This window comes from Orcinus orca, chromosome 6, assembly GCF_937001465.1.
Source record: "Orcinus orca chromosome 6, mOrcOrc1.1, whole genome shotgun sequence".
NCBI lineage: Eukaryota > Metazoa > Chordata > Mammalia > Artiodactyla > Delphinidae > Orcinus > Orcinus orca.
In genome coordinates, this window is record NC_064564.1 from 24625707 (window position 1) to 24646976 (window position 21270).

General features: G+C 47.8%; 1 protein-coding gene across 2 annotated transcripts in view; it reads left to right on the top strand.

Moving 5' to 3' along the window:
• Positions 1-19791, top strand: part of ROR2 (receptor tyrosine kinase like orphan receptor 2) — a 214170-nt gene extending 194379 nt beyond the window's left edge. Inside the window, exons 5-9 of one of the 2 annotated variants that reach the window (XR_004483664.2) lie at positions 6845-6972; positions 10769-11083; positions 12300-12511; positions 15631-15833; positions 17220-17347. Coding sequence is in view for 1 of the 2 variants with exons in the window: in XM_004270611.3 (XP_004270659.1) it covers positions 6845-6972; positions 10769-11083; positions 12300-12545; positions 15631-15833; positions 17220-18665 (2338 nt within the window). In the remaining variant the exon portion in view is untranslated. Of the gene's footprint in view, positions 1-6844; positions 6973-10768; positions 11084-12299; positions 12546-15630; positions 15834-17219 lie in introns of both variants that reach the window. The other variant, XM_004270611.3, reaches the window with a different exon arrangement.
• Positions 19792-21270: the final 1479 nt, after the last annotated feature.

Sequence of the window (21270 nt, forward strand, 5' to 3'; positions counted from 1 at the left end):
CACATCTGGAGGTACATGATGTCAGTTTGCCCCTTATTGGTGACGTTAATTTTTCTCACTTGGTTAAGATCTGTTTTCTCATTATACAGTTATTTTTCTTTTTGTAGTAAAAGGTAATTTGCGGGGAAATCCTGCTAGGATTTTGATGGGGTGATATTGCACTTTGGGAACATTGACTTCTTTAAACTATTGAGTGTTCCAATCTATGAACATGGTATGTATTTCTATTTATTTGGCTTTTCTTTCCTTTCTCTCTGCAGTGTTTCAAAGTTTTAAGTGTGGAAGTCTTGTACATATTAGGTTTATTTCTAAGTATTTTAACCATTTTAAGTGTATAATTCAGAGATATTAGGCACAATCACATTGTTGTGCAATCATCACCACATCCCTCTCCAGAACACTTTCATCTTCCCAAACTGAAACTCTGTATCCATTAAACAATAACGCCCCATTCTTTCCGCCCCCAGCCCTTGACAACCACCATTCTACTTTCTATGAATTTGACTACTCCTCTGTGTATTTTTAATATTATTGTAAATGATATTTTTTAAAAATTTCATTTGCTAATTGGTGCTCAAATATAAAAATATAATTGATTATATTGTCCTTATCTTGTGGCTTTACTAAATCCGTATTAATTTTTGTAATTTTTTAATATATTCATTAGAATTTTCTATGTAAGTTATGATATCTATGAGTGAAGACAGTTTTATTTCTTCCTTTCTAATCTGTAAGCCATTTATCTATCTACCATCCCCTATCTATCTATCTATCTATCTCCTCATTGTAATGGTTAGGACTTCCATGGCGATGTTGGGTAGAAGAGGTAAGAGCAGATATCTTTGTCTTGTTTCTATATCTAAGGGGAAAATGTTCCTTATTTCACCATTAAGTAAGAAATTCATTGTAGGTTTCTCATAGATGCCCTTTTTATTAGATTGACAGTTATTTTCTTTGTTGAAAGTTTTGATAATGAATGAGTGTTGGTTTTGTCAATTGCTTTTTTTAAAAAATATTAACTGAGATTATTACATGGTTTCTCTCTTTAGCTCTGTATTTTCAGTGATTGGTTTTTAAATGCTGAAGTAACTTTGTACTCCTGGGTTGACCCAGTTTGGTCCATTACTCATTTCTATATTGTCTTTTTATTTTGCTGGGTCCAGTTTGCTGTTGTTTATGGAGCATGTTACCATTTTGATCAGGGGGCATATTGGCTTATAATGTCCGTGGAGCAGACTTGTCAGCTTTTTATATCAAGTTTATGTTTGCCTCATAAAATGAACTAGAAAGTATCTCTTACTCCTTTATTTTCTAAAAGAGTTTGTGTAAAATTGCTGATGTTTCTTCCTTAAATATTAGACAGAATTCACCAGTTTCTATTATTTGGGGCTGGAGTTTTAATCATGGGAAGGTTTTTGACTACAACTCCAAGTTCTCGAAGAGATTTAGGGCTATTCTGAGGTTTTATTCCTATTTATACTAATTTTGGTATATAGTCATTTGTCATTTTTTCTAAGTTGTTGGTTATATATATCTGTGTTCATTTATTATCTTTAACATCTCTAGAGTCTTTGGTGAGTCCCCTTGTGCATTCCTGATATTGGTAATGTGTGTTTTCTCTTTTATTAATCATTTTTTCTAGGTGTTACCAACTTGGTTAATCTTTTGAAGAATCAACTTTTGGCTTTATTGATTTTTTTATTGTTTGTTTTCTATTTTATTGATTTCTGCTCTCATCATTAATATTTTTTTTCTAATTACTGCAGGTTTAACTTGACATTCTTTTTCCAGCTTTTTAAGGTGTAAAATCTCACCTAATTTAAGCATTTAAAGCTATAAAGGTGTCTCTTAATTACTCTTTTAGCTTCATCCCACGATTTGGGGTATCCTGTTTTCATTTCTCATATGTTATATATTCTCATTCCATTTAAAATGCCATTTAATTTTTCTTGCATTTTCTTTTTTGAGCCCAAAGGTTATTTAGAAGTGTGCTATTTAATTTCCAAATAGTTCGAGAGTTTCTAAATATATTTTTGTTATTGATTTCTAATTTAATTTTGTGTGATCAGAAATTTATGGTTTCAATTTTTTAACATATTGTGAGTTGTTTTATGGAGAGCATATGGTCTGTCTGGGTGAACGTGCCATGTACACTGACACGTGTATGCTGTCTTGTTGAGTATATTGTTCTAGATGTCCATTGGGTCAAGGGGGTGGTTAATATTTCTGTTGTTTCTTCGCTTATTTTTTTTGTTTAGTTCAGTTAATTGCTGAGAGTCAGGTATTAAAATTTCCAACTATAATTATGGATTTTTCTGTTTTGTCCTCTAGTTCTGTCAATTCTTGTTTATATATTTTGAAGCTCTGATATTAGGTGCATTCATGTTATGTCTTTTTGCTTAATAGACCCTTTTATTTGAAAGAAGTTTTTGCTGAGTATGGAATCCAGGTTCACAGTTCATTTTCTCTGCTAGTGCCTTGAAGCTGTCATTCCCTTGTCTTCTGTTTTGCTTTGTTTCTGACGAGGAGTCAGCCATTATTTTTTATCTCCCCCCTTTTCTATTTATCCTAGGTTTTTAGCAAGTTGATTGTGACATCAGCAGGTGTGGTTTCCTTTGTATTTATTCTGCTTGCTTTTCACTGATCTTCCTTGGTTGGTGTGTTACTACTGTATTTTAATGAAATTTGGGGAAATTTTGGCCATCATTTCTTCAAACCTTTTTCCCAACTCCGTGCATCTCTCCCCTCCTCTTGGGATTTGATTGTACATAAGTTAGACCTCCTGTACTTTCCTATAGCTTACTAAGGCTGTTTAATTTTTGGTAAATCTTCTTGTCTCTCTTTGTTTCAGTTTGGAAATTTTCCATTGACCTGTCAAGTTTACCAATTTTTTTCCCTAGCTTTATCCAATCTTTTGTTAATATCATACCATGAATGTTTTATTGGAGGTTCTATGTTTTAGTTCTTCCAGTGGATTCTTTTACAGTTTCCATCTCTCCTGCAATCACCCATATCTTCATTATAGTTTCTTCTGTGCGTTGTTTACCATACTTATATTTCCTTAAAGTGCTGGTCTTCTAAGTCTAACATCTGGGTTTATTTCTCTCGACAATGGGTTATATTTCCCTGTTTCTTTACATGCCTGGTAATTTTTTATTGTATACCAGTCATTTGTACATTTATTGTACACCATACATTGTGGTTTATACTCTAGGTTTTGTTACCTTCCTCTGAAGAGTGTTTTGTTACTGCAGCTTCTTACGTTACTGGCAGGTCACCTGAAGCTTATGGAGTTTATCACTTTTTGTTGAAGCTGTTGCTTCCTCTGCTTCACTCAAGCAGGAAGCCTGTTTATTGCAGGCAGACCCTCTCATAATAAGAATAATAATTATGAAATGGTTTAACCACTTTTAACAAAAAAACTGTTTGGGGAAAATGTTACCTTCCTACACAATGTGTAACTACATTTGAGTTTTGGTATTGATTACTTTTCAACCTCAAAGGAGCCTACTTTCCTTTAAAGGTTATTCATTATTTATAACAAGGAATTTTTCTAAGGTTTTCTTCAAACCAGTTTTTGTTTGTAGCTGGTACCATTGCAGGGAAGGTGCTGACTGGCCCCACCATCTCCTCAGCCGTTTGTGAAGAAGCCCTTTCTATCACAATATGATGGCTCCTTTCTCTGTTTCCTCCCAATCTCCTACTCCTTTCCCATTGCTTTCCCCCCCCTCCCGAGATTGTAGTAATCTCTCTCTCTCTTTCTCTCTCTCTCTCTCTCTCCTCCTTTACCATGAACTTGTTGATATACAAGTTACTTCTTCATCTGTGTTATTAGTGCCTGGCAGCATTAGGAATGGAGGAGATTTCCAAAATTGAGTTTCTATCACATTGATGTTCTGAGATTTGGTGAGCATGCTTGTTTCACTTGTGTGGTTTAAAGGATTTTATAGAAGGCAGCTTCTGTGTCAGCACTTTTCTTTAGTCTCTGAGTGACCAGTTTTACAGACTTACTCCAGCTCTGTCACTCTTCAGAGGTCCTAAACAATGCCAGGTGAAGATAAGACATAATTCTGTTTGAAACTGAAAAGTAATTCCCACTTGTTTTCTCAAAATTCAGAAACCTGAAAGATGTCATTGTCCAACCATTTCTGTTTGCGTTTTTGGACATTCTCTAAAATTCAGATTAGAAGCCCACTGAGATGAGTAAGCTGTGAACACGATGTGATGGCCTTGAGCCCCTTCTCAGCGTGTCTTCCCTGCACCCTTGTTGCTCCCCCATCCTGTGGGCACCTGGCCAGGGAGAAGCCCACAGTGAGGGACTAGGCTTTGTATTCCTTGACTCTTGAGGCAGAGAAGAGAAATTGCTTACTCTTGTGGGGGTCACCCAAGGGACTAACTGAATCAAATCTCATACCCTAGGTGGGCTGACGTTAATAAGAACGTGCGCATCTTCATGCTTTTCCTGGCATAGCAGGCAAGTGACCTAAACCCAGCCTGCAAACGGGGACACAGAGCTCACACACCGGGGCAGAGTTGACTTGCACTTGTGTTTGTGTATTTGGCAAGTGTAACATTGGTTTTAGTTTAATCAGCAGTTAACTCCAGCTCACAAAGGGTGAGAGAGGGGTGGGTTGGGTGTGTATTGTTAACACATGTGCTTGCTTATTTAAACGATATTTAAGGAATCCTTGACCCAAAGAAATAATGGCCGGTGAGCTTGAGAGAAAGGGCATACGGCTCTTACTGACACCAGAATCTCCTGTTTTAGATTATTTATGGCTCCAGGTTCTTTTCTTTTCTTTTCTTTTCTTTTTTTTTGTGGTACGCGGGCCTCTCACTGTTGTGGCCTCTCCCGTTGCGGAGCACAGGCTCCGGACGCGCAGGCTTAGCGGCCATGGCTCATGGGCCCAGCCGCTCCGCGGCATGTGGGATCCTCCCGGACCGGGGCACGAACCTGTGTCCCCTGCATCGGCAGGCGGACTCTCAACCACTGCGCCACCAGGGAAGCCCATGTTCTTTTCTTTGAAAAAGAAATTTTCTTAAGGGGCTGAGAAGACAGCAGAGGAGGGAGAGAGCCAAAGGTGGCTGAAGAGACTGTGTCCTGCCAGACCCCTTGTCTCCACTGTTACGAGCGTTCAGACTTTACATTTGTGAGAAAGCTAAGACAGGGATTCTTAAAGTCCATTTGGTTAAATTGGACACAACCCCGATTTCGTTTGGGGATGGTCCAAATCAATGTAGGGTGGATGACATGTGTTAGGCTTATGGCAGGTGGCGGATTTGCTAGAAAACAAGTGACTTAATTACAGGCCTGAGGCACTTTGCCGAAACTTGTCCTGGGAGCTCCCGGCCCCTCTCCTTTGCTCCCCAGCAGACGGCAGCCCTAATATATGTGCTTTGGCCCACTTTTACTATCTCCTTGGAGCATCCTCAGGGCCACTTTAAAAAGCACCTAGGTGCTTAGAATGACTGATTTTATTGGCCAAAGGCAGGACTAACAGGTTTTACCGAGAATAATTTAGCACAGACTCCAAGGGGACATGTGCAGGCTGTTCCCTACAGGCTGGGGGGAAGGTCGGACTGCAGGGCAAGTGGGAGGGCTGTGCTTTTGAGAGTCTCCCTCTCTGTCCCCCGTATTTATACATGTGGTCTGCGCTGTGGAGCAGTGGCGAGGTCACCACTCCTCTGTGGTGTAATTAGCACATCTCGCTGTACAAACTCTTTGAGGCCCTGCCTGACTTTTCGGAATCCTCTCCATTGCTTTCCTCTGTTTCAAAGAATTCTCTCCTACAGTTTAACAATAGAACACAGTTTCTGAATGAACATCATTTTCATAAAAGCGTCGCTTGCAAACAACGGAAGTTAATAGGGGTGTAATGTTTCTGATGTAGTTTAAGACTACGATGAAACATGTTAATCGTTAATATCCTGCATGTATTTGAACATAGGCGTGAGCACGTACCCACCCATGTGTACACTTCACATTTATAATCCGTCTTTCATACTCAACTTCCTTTGTTCCATCCCCCCTGACCTTAAAGAGGCTGGATTTTTTTTTAAGTTAATAGACTTTATATTTAGAGCAATTTTAGGCTTACAGAAAAATTGAACAGAAAGTACAGAGAGATATCATGTTCCGGTTCCCCACATCTGTACATAGAGTTACCCCTATCAGTAACATCTTATGTCAGTGTGTGGTGCATTTGTTATAGTTAGTGAGCCTATGTTGATACATTATTATTAGCTAAAGTCTATAGTTTACGTTACAATTCACTCTTGGTGTTGCGTATTCTCTGGGTTTGCACAAATGTATAATGACATGTTTCTGCCATTGTAGTATCATACAGAGTAGTTGCACTGTGCTAAAAATCTCTGTTCTCCTGTTCACCAACCCTCCCCCCACCCTTTGGCATTCACTGGTCTTTATACTGCTCCATAATTTTGCTTTTTCTAGAATGTCATAAAGTTGGGATCATACAGTATGCATGCAGCCTTTTCAGATTGGCTTCTTTCACTTAGTAATGTGCATTTAAGTTTGCTCTGTGTCTTCTCATGTCTTTTCTCGATAGCTCATTTCTTTTCAGTGTTGAGTAATATTACATTGTACTACAGCTTATCCATTCACGGTGGAGATTTTGGTTGCTTCCAAGTTTGGGCAGTTATGGATTAAGCTGCAAACATGCACGTGCAAGTTTTTGTGTGGACAGAAGTTTTCAATTCATTTGGGTAAATGCCAAGGGACAAGATGGCTAGATCATCAGATGCTGAATTTAAAAAGAAAAGAAAAAAATCGGGGATATTTGACACCTTCCAGTGCACTTACAGACCATGTGTTTTTTACCAGAGACGACTACCATGAGGATGGATTCTGCCAGCCTTACCGGGGAATCGCCTGTGCACGTTTCATTGGGAACCGGACCATTTATGTGGACTCTCTCCAGATGCAGGGGGAGATTGAAAACCGAATCACAGGTAGGAGCGCAGACCTTTGTTCTGAGACAGTGAGCACACACGCAGCTGCCTGTCGCCACGCTGGTGTGTTTTCAGTCCCACTTGGGTGTTTTGTTGGTTATGACCTTGGACAGTGAGTCCCTGTGCCCTGCCTCCTGCAAGAGAAAGTCAGAGGCCTTTTTCAGAAGCAGTTGCAATTACCACCGCGGTTTATCCTAAAATGTTCCCATTTATATATGAAAATTAGCAAGTACAGTCTGCTTAGAATGTGCCAACACACTGAATTAAGTCAACCACGTGGGTCCGAAGCCCTGCATTGTCTTGTCCTCACCGCGTGGCCAGGCCAGCACCTGCCACATTCATTCTCGGTTCTACTTTTCCTGACTCTTTTGCCTTCTTGGAGTTACGCTTGACTAAACGGTACCCGGGCCTGATTTTAGCTGTTGGAGACAGAGGTTCCAGGCCATCGGCTGTGCCTGGGGACACTGCAGTGAACTCAGACCCCCGTAGGCCCCCAGTTTCCAGGCATAGCCAGGTCTTTGGGTACGTGCTCCGTTGTGTGAGAAATGGAGCAGATCATTTAGGAGTGAAGCTGCTCGTTCTCCGTCATTTTAGAAGTTACTGTCTCTGGGTGGTTGTTAGTCCTCACATTGATGTCAAGGACTTCCTGGGGGAAAGCCCTTGAGAAGTGAGAAAATGAATTAGACCAAGGCCCCAAAAAGCCCCCCTCCGCCTCTCTCTGCTCTCCCCACAAGCCCAAACGTTTTCTCTCCAGACTCTATAAGGAACAAGGAGGATCTTGTGAAGATGGCAGGTGTCCCCGTTGAACTACATCTTCTGCACAGTGGTTCTTGACCCCGGCCAACCTGCGATGTGGGGCTCCCGGTGATTCTGGAGGGATTTGTGGAGGGGCTGGCAAAGCACTGCCCTGGTAAGGGCACAAAGGAGGTCCCCAGGTAGAAACTCACATAGGTGACACTGATGTTCTTCTAAGTTTTAGGTCAACCCTGGCTTTGTATTTCACCCACAGTCTGGAGGGTCTAAGGTCACGGTCACAGAGGGGCCTGCCTGGCCCATGGTTACAGAGCCCCCTGAGGACAGGGCCAGGTGTCTAATGAGAATCGAAGGGCAGTAATGGGACCTGGAGATCTTGGAAGGTGCTATCTTGTTCCAATGGGAGAATCTTTTATAATTGTTGGTATCTCTCATTGGAAAAGCTTCTTATGCCATTTAAAGCAGAACTTCTCAAACTTTCTGACCACAACGTACAGTATCAATAAAAAGTGTGTTTTACATCGTGACTTAGTCTACACATACCTCTACTTCACAGAACTGAAATGGGCTACAGGAAACAACATTTGCCCTGAACAAAGGCAGTGAGTGCACTGTGATTTTTCTCTTCAGTTTTATTTCATTAAAGAAAAAAGTTGGTTCCAGCCTTAATGCGAACCATGCCCTCTGACATCCTCTGTTCCGTTCTAGTCATCTTTTAAAATGCTACCCGCAGACTCCAGAATTAATTTTATATCCCAGTAATTGGCAAACACTGATTCAAGGCACAAGATTGTCTCTCAATTATTTCTTCAGGAATTATTTAAAGGATTAACAAATCAGATGTCTAAGCAGACTCATTTTTATAGTAGTTTTTAGGTACAAGTTTAGAATGAGGGTTCTCTACATTTGTGTATTTTTGAAAAAATAAACGTGAAGTTGCTCTAGACTGACTGACTTGAGGTTTAGAGACTGCATTGGTCGTGGAGATAGTCTATTTGGAGAGCGTGCTTGTCAGAACTCATTCCAGGGACTCTGGAAGCTTCCCAGGAATGGGCCCCAGAGAACCGTCAGAGTGATGTGCTGGGTGTAAACAAAAACGAGGACGTGATGGTTGGACCTCCTCGGTGCCTAGAACCATCTTTCAGAAATAAGCCCTCACATGATAGGTTCTGGGGCGGGGTAGGAGAAATCCTAAAAGGGTCAGCCTTGACATCCTATCAGTTGGTACCCCAAAAGCAATGCCATGTTTGGCTTTCTTAGGTCTTTCCCTGCCTGGGGGTCAGGTCCAACACTGGCAACAACCCTCTTGGTAGTCAGTTGCCAGCTCCCGTGATGGGACTGAACTGGGTTCAAACTTGGTTTGTCAGCTAACTCCAAGAGACCCTGCACCTTAACCTCTTACCTCTCCATTCCTCAATTTTAATATTGTCCACAAGGGACCAGAAGACTAAGGATGATGTGAGCAGCACACTACAGAGTGCCTGGAACCCAGCGCTGCGTGCAGCACATGGACCCAGCCTGTTACCAGACCCTCATGGACCATTCACCTCACGTGCTATTTTATTGGCTCCATGTGGGCTTTCATTCCCCAAAGTGTGGCCTCGACAGATCACTTGACAGATAAAGACCCAGGCCCAGAAAGGACTGAGTGACTGACAACCCTGTAGTAAATGACAGGGCAGGGCCAGAACTGGGCTCCCATGCCGGCTCATCTAACCCAATGCCTGCCATGGGTGGCTGGTGGGTCCTTGGGGTGGGGGTGGGGGGCGTGAGGGGGCGGTGTGGGGAATGGGTGCCAGCAGCGCCACCTGCTGGCCACACTGGGCATGGCACTACAAGTCATGGGTGGAGCTGGGGTGTCCCAGGAACTAAATTCCAACCTCTCTGGTTTCCTCCTCCCCATCTCAGCAGGGTGTGTAGACAGAGGCGCCTCTTTTCCTCCAGCTGTCCAAGATCAGATCCTTATAAGCAGGTCCTTCATAGGTCAGAGTGGGGTGGGCCTTCTGGCGTGGGCATGTATGGGGCAACTGATGCTTTCCTTTGAACCCTGACTGCCACAGCCCTGAGGAGAGCGCCTGGAGTGCACGCCTTCCCTCCTGCCACTGGCAACTCTGCTCCCGCTCACCTGCCTAGACTTTGTATCTGAAGCTCCCACCCCCTTCCCTTCTCCACATCAGGTGTCAGGTTCTTCCCATCAGGCTCCATCTTGTGACGTCTTGCCCCTAAAGAGCAAGCCAGCCCACCCTGGCTCCAGGCTCTCCTGCGACAGCCTGCTTCTCTGCTCTCCTTTATCACAAAGCCCTGCCCCTCTCCCCACTCAGAACCTCCTCCAGCAGTTTCTTGGCTCTCCCCAGACTCCACCTGAGGGACTCCCCTGTACCCCCATTTGTCATCTTATTCCCCCTTAGGCTGCATGTCCCAGGGTGGATCGTTCGTCTTTCTGGCACACTATCTCCACCCCCTGGCCAGGCCTCCCCTCTTCTCACAGGCCCTGAGATGTCAGGAAGACCCAGGCTTGGTCCTTGTGCCTCTGCTCCAATCTCTCCTTCTAGAAGCCACTCAGCCCACAGCTTTACCTACCGCCATGTGCTTGCAGAGCCAGTTCATAGCAGGACCTTAGGAAGTGGCTTTGGGTCTGATAACAGAATCTTCCTGTCATGGAAGTAGCATCTAGGTGGATGAGATCTGGGGCCTAGTTTTCTTTCTTTCTTGTCTCGCTTTTGATGTTTGTAAATGAAGCCCTGGCACCAGGGACCTTCTTTGTCTGGTGCAAACCTGGGCGGCCTATGTGCTCCCCGGGGCCCTGCTCTTGTGAGAGCCTCTCGCGGCTGGCAGAAGACAAGGCGGAGGGCGGGGGGCGGCGGGGCATGGACGAGATGGGGGCCACGGGCGCCGGGCAGGGTGGGTGGGACCAGGGGCCCTGGGAAGAGTGGGGAGCCAGGGCTGGAGATGAAACCAGGGGTGCCGGGCAGGGGTTGCCGGGCAGATGTTGGTCCCAGGCAGGGCCCAGCCCACCCTAACGCCAGCCTCGCCGCCTCCGCAGCTGCCTTCACCATGATCGGCACCTCCACGCACCTGTCGGACCAGTGCTCGCAGTTCGCCATCCCGTCCTTCTGCCACTTCGTGTTCCCGCTGTGCGACGCGCGCTCCCGGGCGCCCAAGCCGCGCGAGCTGTGCCGGGACGAGTGCGAGGTGCTGGAGAGCGACCTATGCCGCCAGGAGTACACGATTGCGCGCTCCAACCCGCTCATCCTCATGCGGCTGCAGCTGCCCAAGTGCGAGGCATTGCCCATGCCCGAGAGCCCGGACGCCGCCAACTGCATGCGCATCGGCATCCCGGCCGAGAGGCTGGGCCGCTGTGAGTCTGTGCCCGCCCCCGAGGCCGGGGTCCTGCCTCTTAAGAGCCTGGGGACCCCATTCCATCCGGGGAAGTCTCACAGACCGGCCCCCATTCCGGTAGGGCAGTTGCGGGGTGGGGACTCGCCGTTGTCCAGTTCCAGTTGCACAGCCCTCCTGGCCCTGCCTGCTTGTGGGTCCCCAGTAAGTCACTCTACCCTGATGAGCCACAAACTTGGCTTCTCTAAGACGGGAGGACTTTCTGCACCTGCCCCCAAAGCTGTGAGGAGCTTTGGGGGAGGCAGGGGCCACTTCCAAGACTGCCTTGTGGTGCACAAGCATCTCTCAGCAGCTGACTAGGATTGTGGCCCTCCTTGAGGGGAGGGGACCCAGGGAAGCGGTCGCCTCCCTCCCAGGCTTGGGAAATATTCACTTCCTTGGCGAAGCCAGGGTTCCCGAGGGCGGCAGGGCTCCTCACCAGGGCAGTCAGAGCCTGGTCTACAGACCCACTGCACCGTCCAAATCCTGGTTGCCAGGCTGACTCCATGGGACCTCAGGCAAGTTGCTTAAATATGAGTTTCCTCATATTACACGGGGATAATAACTACTGACCTCAGCAGCTGGAATGTAGATTAAATGAATTAGTATGTAGAAAGTTCTTAGAACAGTGCCTGCACACGGCAAGCACGGTGTAACCGGTGTTCAACAAACACACACCCCGGGTGTGGCTCAGAGAGGCCCTGCGTCCCCCTGGTCCCGGAGTGGAGTGAGCCTGGGGCTCTGTGCACAGGAGGCTGAGCCGCGTCCTCACTGAGGCTGGGGGGCCAGGCCTGGGAGTTTCTCTTCCCTGCTGCGTCGTTTGGTTTTGCTTCTAGTGCAAGTGAACGTGAGGCTGGGGTTGACATCGTCATTGTGGAATGGGGGTGCCTCGTGAGTCCAAAGGTGTTTCAGGGCCATAGAATAACTTCTGACCAGTTGTTTCCCCATATATGTACCTGGTGCACCCGCCCATTAAATTTGTGGGCTTGGAACTGTATTCAGTCATTACGTCTAATGCTGCTTTCCTTGGAAGTGATGTCAAACTCTTCGGTCTTTTGGAAATTTCAGTGTGGGTACATCCAGGCAAAGTGGCTTTGTTGTTCCTTTTTGGAATAGTTGAAGAAGGGTGCTCCCTGGACCCCCAGAGGAGGGCGGCTTCCTCTTAATTTTGGGGCCTCCTGACGCATCTTCTCTCTCAGACCATCAGTGCTACAACGGCTCAGGCACGGATTACAGAGGGACGGCAAGCACCACCAAGTCGGGACACCAGTGCCAGCCGTGGGCCCTGCAGCATCCCCACAGCCACCACCTGACCAGCGCCAACTTCCCCGAGCTCGGAGGAGGGCACGCCTACTGCCGGAACCCTGGAGGGCAGATGGAAGGCCCCTGGTGCTTCACGCAGAATAAAAACGTACGCATGGAACTGTGTGACGTACCCTCTTGTAGTATGTATTCTCTCTCTCTTTTTTTTTTAAAGTGTTGACTGTGGGGTGTACTTTGTGATGATGTGGAACCGGGAGGCTGATAGCTCTGGGAGCCCCCTGCCCACACCGAGTTTCACCACCATGATTATTTGTTTTAAATAAAGCTGTTGCTGGTTGTAAAAGTAGCATCTCGTCATTATAGGACGTTTTAAATTATAGAAAAGTCTGAAGAAGAATGTGTAAATCACCTCTAATTTTACCACTCAGCAGAGACTACTGTTTACACTTGGGGGCCCTTCTGTCAGCCCTCTTTCCATGTGTGGTCCTGGGATATTCAGTTTGGCCTCTTGTCTCCCAGTGAACATTGCCATGCATTTCCCACTATTAGTGGAAATGCTTCCCATTACTATTACAACCAGCTTCTCAGACCAGCATCTGTAGTTGGGGCACAAGGCCTCCTGCTTGCCCTCCCTCGCCTCCCACTCTGCTCAGCTTTTACGCAGAGACTCAGCAGAGTGAGGAGAAAATAGAACTTAAATCTCTTAACTGTTTTCCCTGCAATTTCTGTCTTAAATTATGACTAGGAGAAAAGTTTGTAGTTCATGGTTGCACATTTTACAGACATCATTATCTCTGCGCAGGAATAAATTTTAAGAATGAAAAGTTTGGTAAAGAGATTATAGTAAAGTTATTCAATGGAATGCTACAGTTGTTTAAAAAAATTTCCTGCAAGGATGGATGTTCATATTGACCTGTTAAGGGAAAGAAGCAAGCTGGAGGGCAATAGCTGTGTTATGTCTTTCTGGTTTCTCTTTCTTCCTGTTCTTCTCTCTGTCCCTCTGTCTCTCTCTGTCTTTCTTTCACCCTCCTCCTCTCCCTCCCTTCCCTTTCCTTTCCCTCTCACTTTCCCTCCTTCCTCCCTTCCTCTTTCTTTCTTTCTGATAAAAGAAACAAAATGAGTGAAGGGTATGTGAGTGAGCACACATATGCACCTATATTTCATGGAAGAAGTTTTGCAAAGATAAACATCCTACTTTCAGCAGTGATTTCCCATGACCTGCAGATATGTTAAAGCATAAGATGTTTTTACAATGAGCAGTTTTTACTTTTGTAATTAAAAATGAATCTCAAATCATAAAGAGAAATATGTATGTTCTTTGACCTGGCAATGCCATAGGAATCTTATATTGCAGAAATATTTGCACTTAAAGGGCAGAAATGCAAGGATATTTGTTGCAGAATCACTTTTAACAGCTAAATGACAAACAGAGTAATTGTTTACCAACAAGGGGTTGGATGATAATTGAAGTACATCCGTACCTTGGGACGGTGTGCAGCTCTTGCAGAGTGCCTAGTGCTGTCTGTTCTGCGAGAAACGTGGCCTGAGGTGTATTATTCTGCCACAAAACCAGGAGCAGGAAAACATGGATGATGTGATTCCATTTAAAATTCTGTTTTTAAAAATTATATGAAACTGCTGCTTCTCTATGTCAGATTAGTTGAATATTGGTTATTTCATGTTCAACTTAAATATATACATAAAAAATTAAGTGAATACCAATCTATTAACAGTAGTATATATAGCCTTTGGTGAATTTAGTTATTAGGAACATTCACTTTTCTCTAATGCTGTCAATAGAATTATTAATAAGCATGTGTTCTGTTGGTGATTTTTAAAAGGTAATGATAAACGTTAATGGTTTACAAACCTATGGATGGTGGTCACATCTCTCACCTTGGCCTGAGGGTCCTGGAATCTCCCCTTAGCCCTAATCGTGAAAAATGACCCAGAATCCCCACTGCCCCTGGGTCTTCTAAAATATCTGCCTCCGGGGTGGGGTCAGGAGAGTTGTGTGTGTGGTTGTATTTGATTTTTATCTTCTTTTGGAGGCTGGGGGGCAAGACTGGCTTTGGGACAAGGCTTCTTTACTATGGTGGTGGTAGTGGTGATTTTTAGAACTGAATTAGCTCTTTGGGGGACCACATGGACCAGAAATCACTTGTTTGCTTTTACATGGAAAGCTCATTACCCACTGGGCATAGGGAGGCCCAAGTCCCATGTGATTATTCACAAGGATTAGGTGAAAACTGTTGTGGGGAGAGGGGCCTTTTGGAGGACTTGCCTTCCACATCACAGAGCAGAAGCCTCAACTCTCCCTCAGAGGGCAACGCTGCCCACAGGGTTCCTTGGCTGTCCTTTTAGCCTTGCAGCCTGGAGCCCTCTGTGCTTTTCTGTAAATCCTGTAGGGGGAGACAGAGCGTTGCTCTTCACTGTGGAAAAAACTGAAGGAAAAACACTTGGAACTGCTGCAAATTGTTAGGTCAAACTCATTGGCTACCAGTGCTCTTTTAAATCAAATGCATTTTTAATTATTGTCTTAAAAGAATATGGGTTCATTGTACAAAAATGTGGAAAACCCTAAAATGTTAAATGAAGAAAAGGATCATTTCTAATGCCAGTATCCAGTTTCCTTCACTGAGGACAAGCATGTCCCCATGTGTTTCATCGAGTTTAGTAGAGATGAAAAGTCAGAGCACTTTTTCCAACGGTATTCAAATTAGAAGGGAATGTGATGGTGGTGTTTGCTACTGTAAGGCCTTTAGAGTTCATTTATTAACTTTTTTTTTTTTTTTTTTTTTTCGGTATGCGGGCCTCTCACTGTTGTGTCCTCTCCCGTTGCGGAGCACAGGCTCCGGACGCGCAGGCTCAGCGGCCATGGCTCACAGGCCCAGCCGCTCTGCGGCATGTGGGATCTTCCCGGACCGGGGCACGAATCTGTGTCCCGTGCATCGGCAGGCGGACTCTCAATCACTGCGCCACCAGGGAAGCCCTGGAGTTCGTTTATTTTTTGAGCTCTGTATTCCTCTTTGTTTCCGTGGTGGGCAGTTCTAGATTGTGTCTCACAAATGTTTAGCGGGATGTGTGTTTTTGGGTACATTACTTTTTTTGAGGTTTGGCTTATAATTTTGTCCCTTTGTGAAACTTACCCTGATTATCTACTTGTGCTTGAATATTTTAGTTGGAGGTGGGAGTGGGATGGTGGAGAACTTCGAGTTGCAAACAGGGATGTTTTCAGAAAACTCATGAACGCCTTGCTGTTCACAGGCCCCCAAGACAGCAGCAGGATGGGAATTCTGTACATCCTGGTTCCGAGCATCGCCATTCCCCTGGTCATCGCATGCCTTTTCTTCTTGGTCTGCATGTGCCGGAATAAACAGAAGGCTTCTTCCTCCACGCCCCAGAGGCGGCAGCTGATGGCCTCACCCAGCCAGGACGTGGAAATGCCTCTCATCAACCAGCACAAGCAGGTCTCTGTGCGCCCGTATTTAAAGAGGCAGCTCTCCCAGGCTTAACCTCTACCTGGAGAGTCTTAATTTGCTTGATACACAGCACGTAATTCTTTTAAACTGTCCTTCATTTTGCCGTTTCTTCTCTAAAATATACCAGGACGTTTGTGTCCTTAGGGGGTATATGGAAGGTGTGTTTGGACTCCACTGTTCTCCCTGGACGGAGACCAGCCATTTTAGCCTGGGCCCGAATGAGGTGTCCTCACTTTGCTGTGCTTCAGCTGTCCCCACAGGAGGACACACAAAAGAAGGGCTCAGATCACCCCCACCACTAGAGGGTCAACATGGTATTTTTAAGGGATGATGACCAGTTTTCTGGTCAGTTTGGGTTTGGGTTGGTTTTGCTTTGTTTTGTTTTACAGGGAAGGACACAGCAACAGTCCTGCAGTGGTGGTAGGGGAGCAGACCACCCCCAACCTGAGTTCTTAGGGTAGCGAGAACACACTGAAATGTATCACAGGAAGAGGTCTCTCCCAGCGCACCTAGCTTCAGTGAAGGGGCGTTTACATTACTTGAAAGTTTTGGGGGAAAACCATTTCCATCCAGGCTCTGAAGAGGGAGAAGGTGGACTCATTCTGCTCAGTAGCCAGGAGTCACGGAAGGTTTGCTGTGGGTGAAGGGCTGGCAGGTGAGGGCACAGATTCCCTTGGGTTCAGAGAGCCTCCGAGGACGGGGGCCAGGCACACAGAAGGGATGGGAAGTTGTAGAGGCTGAGACGCAAGGTTCAAATCGATTTCACCTGTGTGGTGCTTCTGTCCGGTGGCATCCACTGGAGAATCTAATCGAGAGGAAGCGGCAAAACAGGCTCTTGGAGGCACATCTGGAGAACAGCTGGCCTGGACTCTAAAAATGACTCAGATCGGGGGAAGCGCACCTCAGGGTTCGAGGGAAATAGACATTGCATCTTGCTGTGATGAACAGTGGTGGCTGGGCCTGTCGGTGGGCGCATAGCAGGGAACATCAGGAAAGTCCCTAAGTGGGGGGCACAGCTGGGAGGACAGCCGGAGTTCAGCATGGCTGGGGTGTGTAGACAGGTGTGCGCACACACACACCCTCACGCATATAGTCTGCAATGTTATCTTTGGGTGGGGACATTGTTTGCAGCCTGGTTGGGACCCTGTTGAAGGTTTCAGGCAGCCTCATGGTGTCAGAGCACATTTAAGAGCAGAGAGCATTGTGCGGGGCAGGCTGAGCCTGGGCCGGGTGGGACTGGCGGGTCCTCTGCAAGCCCAGGCTGGGGGGCGGCTCTAGGACTGCCGCCCCCCAGAATGCCCTCCCAGCTATTCAGCTCTGCCTCCTCGCATCTCGGTGGCAGAAATGTTTCACCAGAGCTTTTCTTCTTGGCAGGCCAAACTCAAGGAGATCAGCTTGTCCACGGTGAGGTTCATGGAGGAGCTCGGGGAGGACCGGTTCGGCAAGGTCTACAAAGGGCATCTGTTCGGCCCGGCGCCAGGCGAGCAGACCCAGGCCGTGGCCATCAAGACGCTGAAGGACAAAGCGGAGGGGCCGCTCCGGGAGGAGTTCCGGCACGAGGCCCTGCTGCGGGCACGGCTGCAGCACCCCAACATTGTCTGCCTGCTGGGCGTGGTGACCAAGGACCAGCCCCTCAGCATGATCTTCAGCTACTGCTCGCACGGCGACCTGCACGAGTTCCTGGTCATGCGCTCGCCGCACTCGGACGTGGGCAGCACAGACGACGACCGCACGGTGAAGTCCGCCCTGGAGCCCCCCGACTTCGTGCACGTGGTGGCGCAGATCGCCGCGGGCATGGAGTACCTGTCCAGCCACCACGTGGTCCACAAGGACCTGGCCACCCGCAACGTCCTCGTGTACGACAAGCTGACCGTGAAGATCTCGGACTTGGGGCTCTTCCGCGAAGTGTACTCGGCTGACTACTACAAGCTGACGGGGAGCGCGCTGCTGCCCATCCGCTGGATGTCTCCCGAGGCCATCATGTACGGCAAGTTCTCTGTGGACTCGGACATCTGGTCCTACGGCGTGGTCCTGTGGGAGGTGTTCAGCTACGGCCTGCAGCCCTACTGCGGCCACTCCAACCAGGACGTGGTGGAGATGGTCCGGAGCCGGCAGGTGCTGCCCTGCCCCGATGACTGCCCCGCCTGGGTATACGCGCTGATGATCGAGTGCTGGCACGAGTTCCCCAGCCGGCGGCCCCGCTTCAAGGACATCCACAGCCGGCTGCGGGCCTGGGGCAACCTGTCTACCTACAACAGCTCGGGGCAGACCTCAGGCGCCAGCAACGTCACGCAGACCAGCTCCCTGAGCACCAGCCCCGTCAGCAACGTCAGCAACACCCGCTACGGGGGCCCCAAGCAGAAGGCCCAGCCCTTCCCGCAGCCCCAGTTCATCCCCATGAAGGGCCAGATCAGACCCATGGTACCCCCTCCCCAGCTCTACATCCCTGTCAATGGGTACCAGCCCGTGCCGGCCTATGGGGCCTACCTGCCCAACTTTTACCCGGTCCAGATCCCGATGCAGATGGCCCCGCAGCAGGTGCCCGCCCAGATGGTGCCCAAGCCTGGCTCCCACCACAGTGGCAGCGGCTCCACCAGCACGGGGTATGTCACCACCGCGCCCTCCAACACGTCCGTGGCAGACAGGGCAGCCCTGCTCTCGGAGGGCACTGAGGACACGCAGAATGTCCCGGAAGACGTGGCCCAGAGCCCCGTGCAGGAAGCAGAGGAGGAGGAGGACGGCTCCGTCCCCGAGACCGAGCTGTTGGGAGACAATGACACTCTGCAGATGGACGAGTCTGAGGTCCAGCTGGAAGCCTGAGGGCTGCAGGGCCGCGGGGCGCTTGGCAGGAGACTTGGGCCTCCCTGAGGAGCGCGCCCCGGGTACCAGTGGGCTGGAGTGCAGTCTCCCTGGGCGAAGTCCTCCTCTGTCGTCCTCTCGTGCACGGAGCAGCTCTGTGCCCACCTGCTTGGTTGGAGGGTCTTGTAGCCAATGGCTCCTGACAAGGCAGGGGTGGTAGGTAACCCAGCAGGACGCATGGTGACCCCCAGTGCCACCTACATTTCCCTGGAGGTCAATCGGCCGTGAGCAGTGCCTGTGCTTTGAAGGAAATTAGATGGCATCTTCCCTCCATATTGCATAGGGATTGAATATTTCCAAACATTGGGAAGACAGGCCTGCAAAAAGGCAGTGAGGTGGGACTTCGGGCTTTGCGATGCCCAGCGACTGGGCTGCTGCATGAGGATGGAGGAGGCTGCTTTTCTCTCTGCTACCCACCCCGCCACTGCCCACCAGTAACAGTCTCTCTTCAGCCACCAAAGATTAGTGGGAACAGGACGCGTTCGCCTGCCACCTGTCAGAGTCTGATGAGAAAGGGGCTCCTGGAATGGGAGTTCCATATTAAAACGAAATGTGCCTTAAAAGAAACCCACACAATTTTGTACTTCTGTGAAATGATTTTAATTATCCTGCATGTGTATTTTGCCCAGTTTTCTGGAATTCAAGGGAAAGTGTTTTTGGGGTTTGGAATGTTACAAAGGAGACAATATTGTACAGAGCACAGTATTGTTATGTTTTCTTTTTTTTTTTTAGAATCCTGTACAGACCTTAAATGTAATTTATATGGTTTTTGTATGCCATTTTCATTGAAGAATTTTGAGCTTAAAATAATGACTTCGTAATTTAACTGTTTACGTTACCCACATTGGGATGCCACCTGATTGTATTTTGGATTGCTTGTGTTTGTACCATATGTAAGCGAGGTCAGTTCATTTCAGAGCTCCTATGAGAGGAGGTGCACAGGTACACTGCATCCGACACACGGGGTAGAGCGCACTTGTATAACTCCCACGCCTGGTGTATCCGATAAAGAAAAACAGAAGGTTCAGTCTGCCCTCTGCAGGTCCTGAGGACATCAGGCAGCGGGAGGTGCTGGATGACGGAGACGCCCAACGGTAATGATTTGGGCTGAGGTGTAGGGGGCTCATCCAGGACCAGCGACTCCATTTGAATGTGGATATACGTTGACAGATAAATGATGGGAACAAGTTGCATTGCTTTTTCTCGGTAAGGTCTGTGGCAGGGATTAGCTGCAGATGACGTGAAGATGGTCTTTTGTTTTAAACCTCTCTCCTCCTGAGGTCCCAGAGCCCCTGCCATTTTTAGACCTGGAGTCTGGCTCTTCCCAAGGCCCTGGAGCAGGGCTGGAGGGGGAGAGAGCGAAGGAGATTGGGCCTCCTTCACCACCTGCTCAGAGCTGCCTGCATCCCCTCGTTGGCTGGCAGTGTGGCCAGCTGAGTCCAGGTACATCTGGACCAGGGTCAACTGTGGGGTCAGTGGCTCCAGGGCTTCCAGTCAGGAGAGGGGCTGGGTGAGTCCTGGAGATGCTTCTGCCAGCCAGCCAATGGCCTTTGCTGCCCCTCGGGCACGTCCCTGTCTCCCAGCATGGCCTGGTTGGTTTTCCGTGTTTAATGGAATAGGTCCATAACCCTGGACCAGGCAAGACTCAGGTAGGAATTCGCTTCACATCCGCAGGCATTGGTTCTTTAGCCTGCATCAGAACATCCTGCAAGGCTTGTTGCAAAATGAGCACTGCCCTCCCCACTCCCAGGCAAGTCTGGGTTGGACCAAGAAAGTACATTTCTAACAAGAGCCCAGAGGGTCCTGATGGTGAAAGCCCCTTAAGCACAGCATCATGTGATCCTACCCCCTGGGTCTCCCTGGCTCTCCAGCACATCAGGTCGTCTTGTACACCCCTTGCTCTTCTGCTTTATCATAATGCTGCTGACAGGTAGAGCCCCACACACAAACAAATAAAACGTCTCGGTGTATATCCTAAAATCAGGAGGGACTCTTCCCTGCCCGGTAGAAGGAAGTAATGTGAATGACTGGGAGCCCCTCGGAGCCCCTCTACCAGCAAGTGTGGTCTGGATTGCATATTCAAAGAACTCAGGGTTACACGGAGCTACTTCTCATTTCCGCTGATCTGAAAGAGGAACTTCAGTTTATCTCTAATTTGGTACACCTGATGGTTTAACTGTTGAGTCGAGACCTAAGAGTAAACACTGGGAAATAGCCCTCTGGCTGCTCCCTCTGCAGATGCAGTCAGGGAGGTGGGCGGCCACTTCAGTTTCCCATCACTCAGCCCCAAGACTTGAACGTCGTGCTCGGGGCCACGGACAGAACCGCAGAATGAGCAGCAGAGATTCTGCAGAGACGGGGTTTTTTGGCAGAGTGGGGGGAGGTTTTGATTTGGAGGATTTTTTGGCTAGAAATAACACGTGTTTGTTACAGCTCATTCTAATTGTAAAATCTTTAGGAAGATGCATCTTTAGGAAGATGCATCTTTAGGAAGATTATTGAGACTTTAAAGTTGATGCAGTTGAACAAAAGTGACTTAATTGGCATGTTCCAGAACAACTGATTT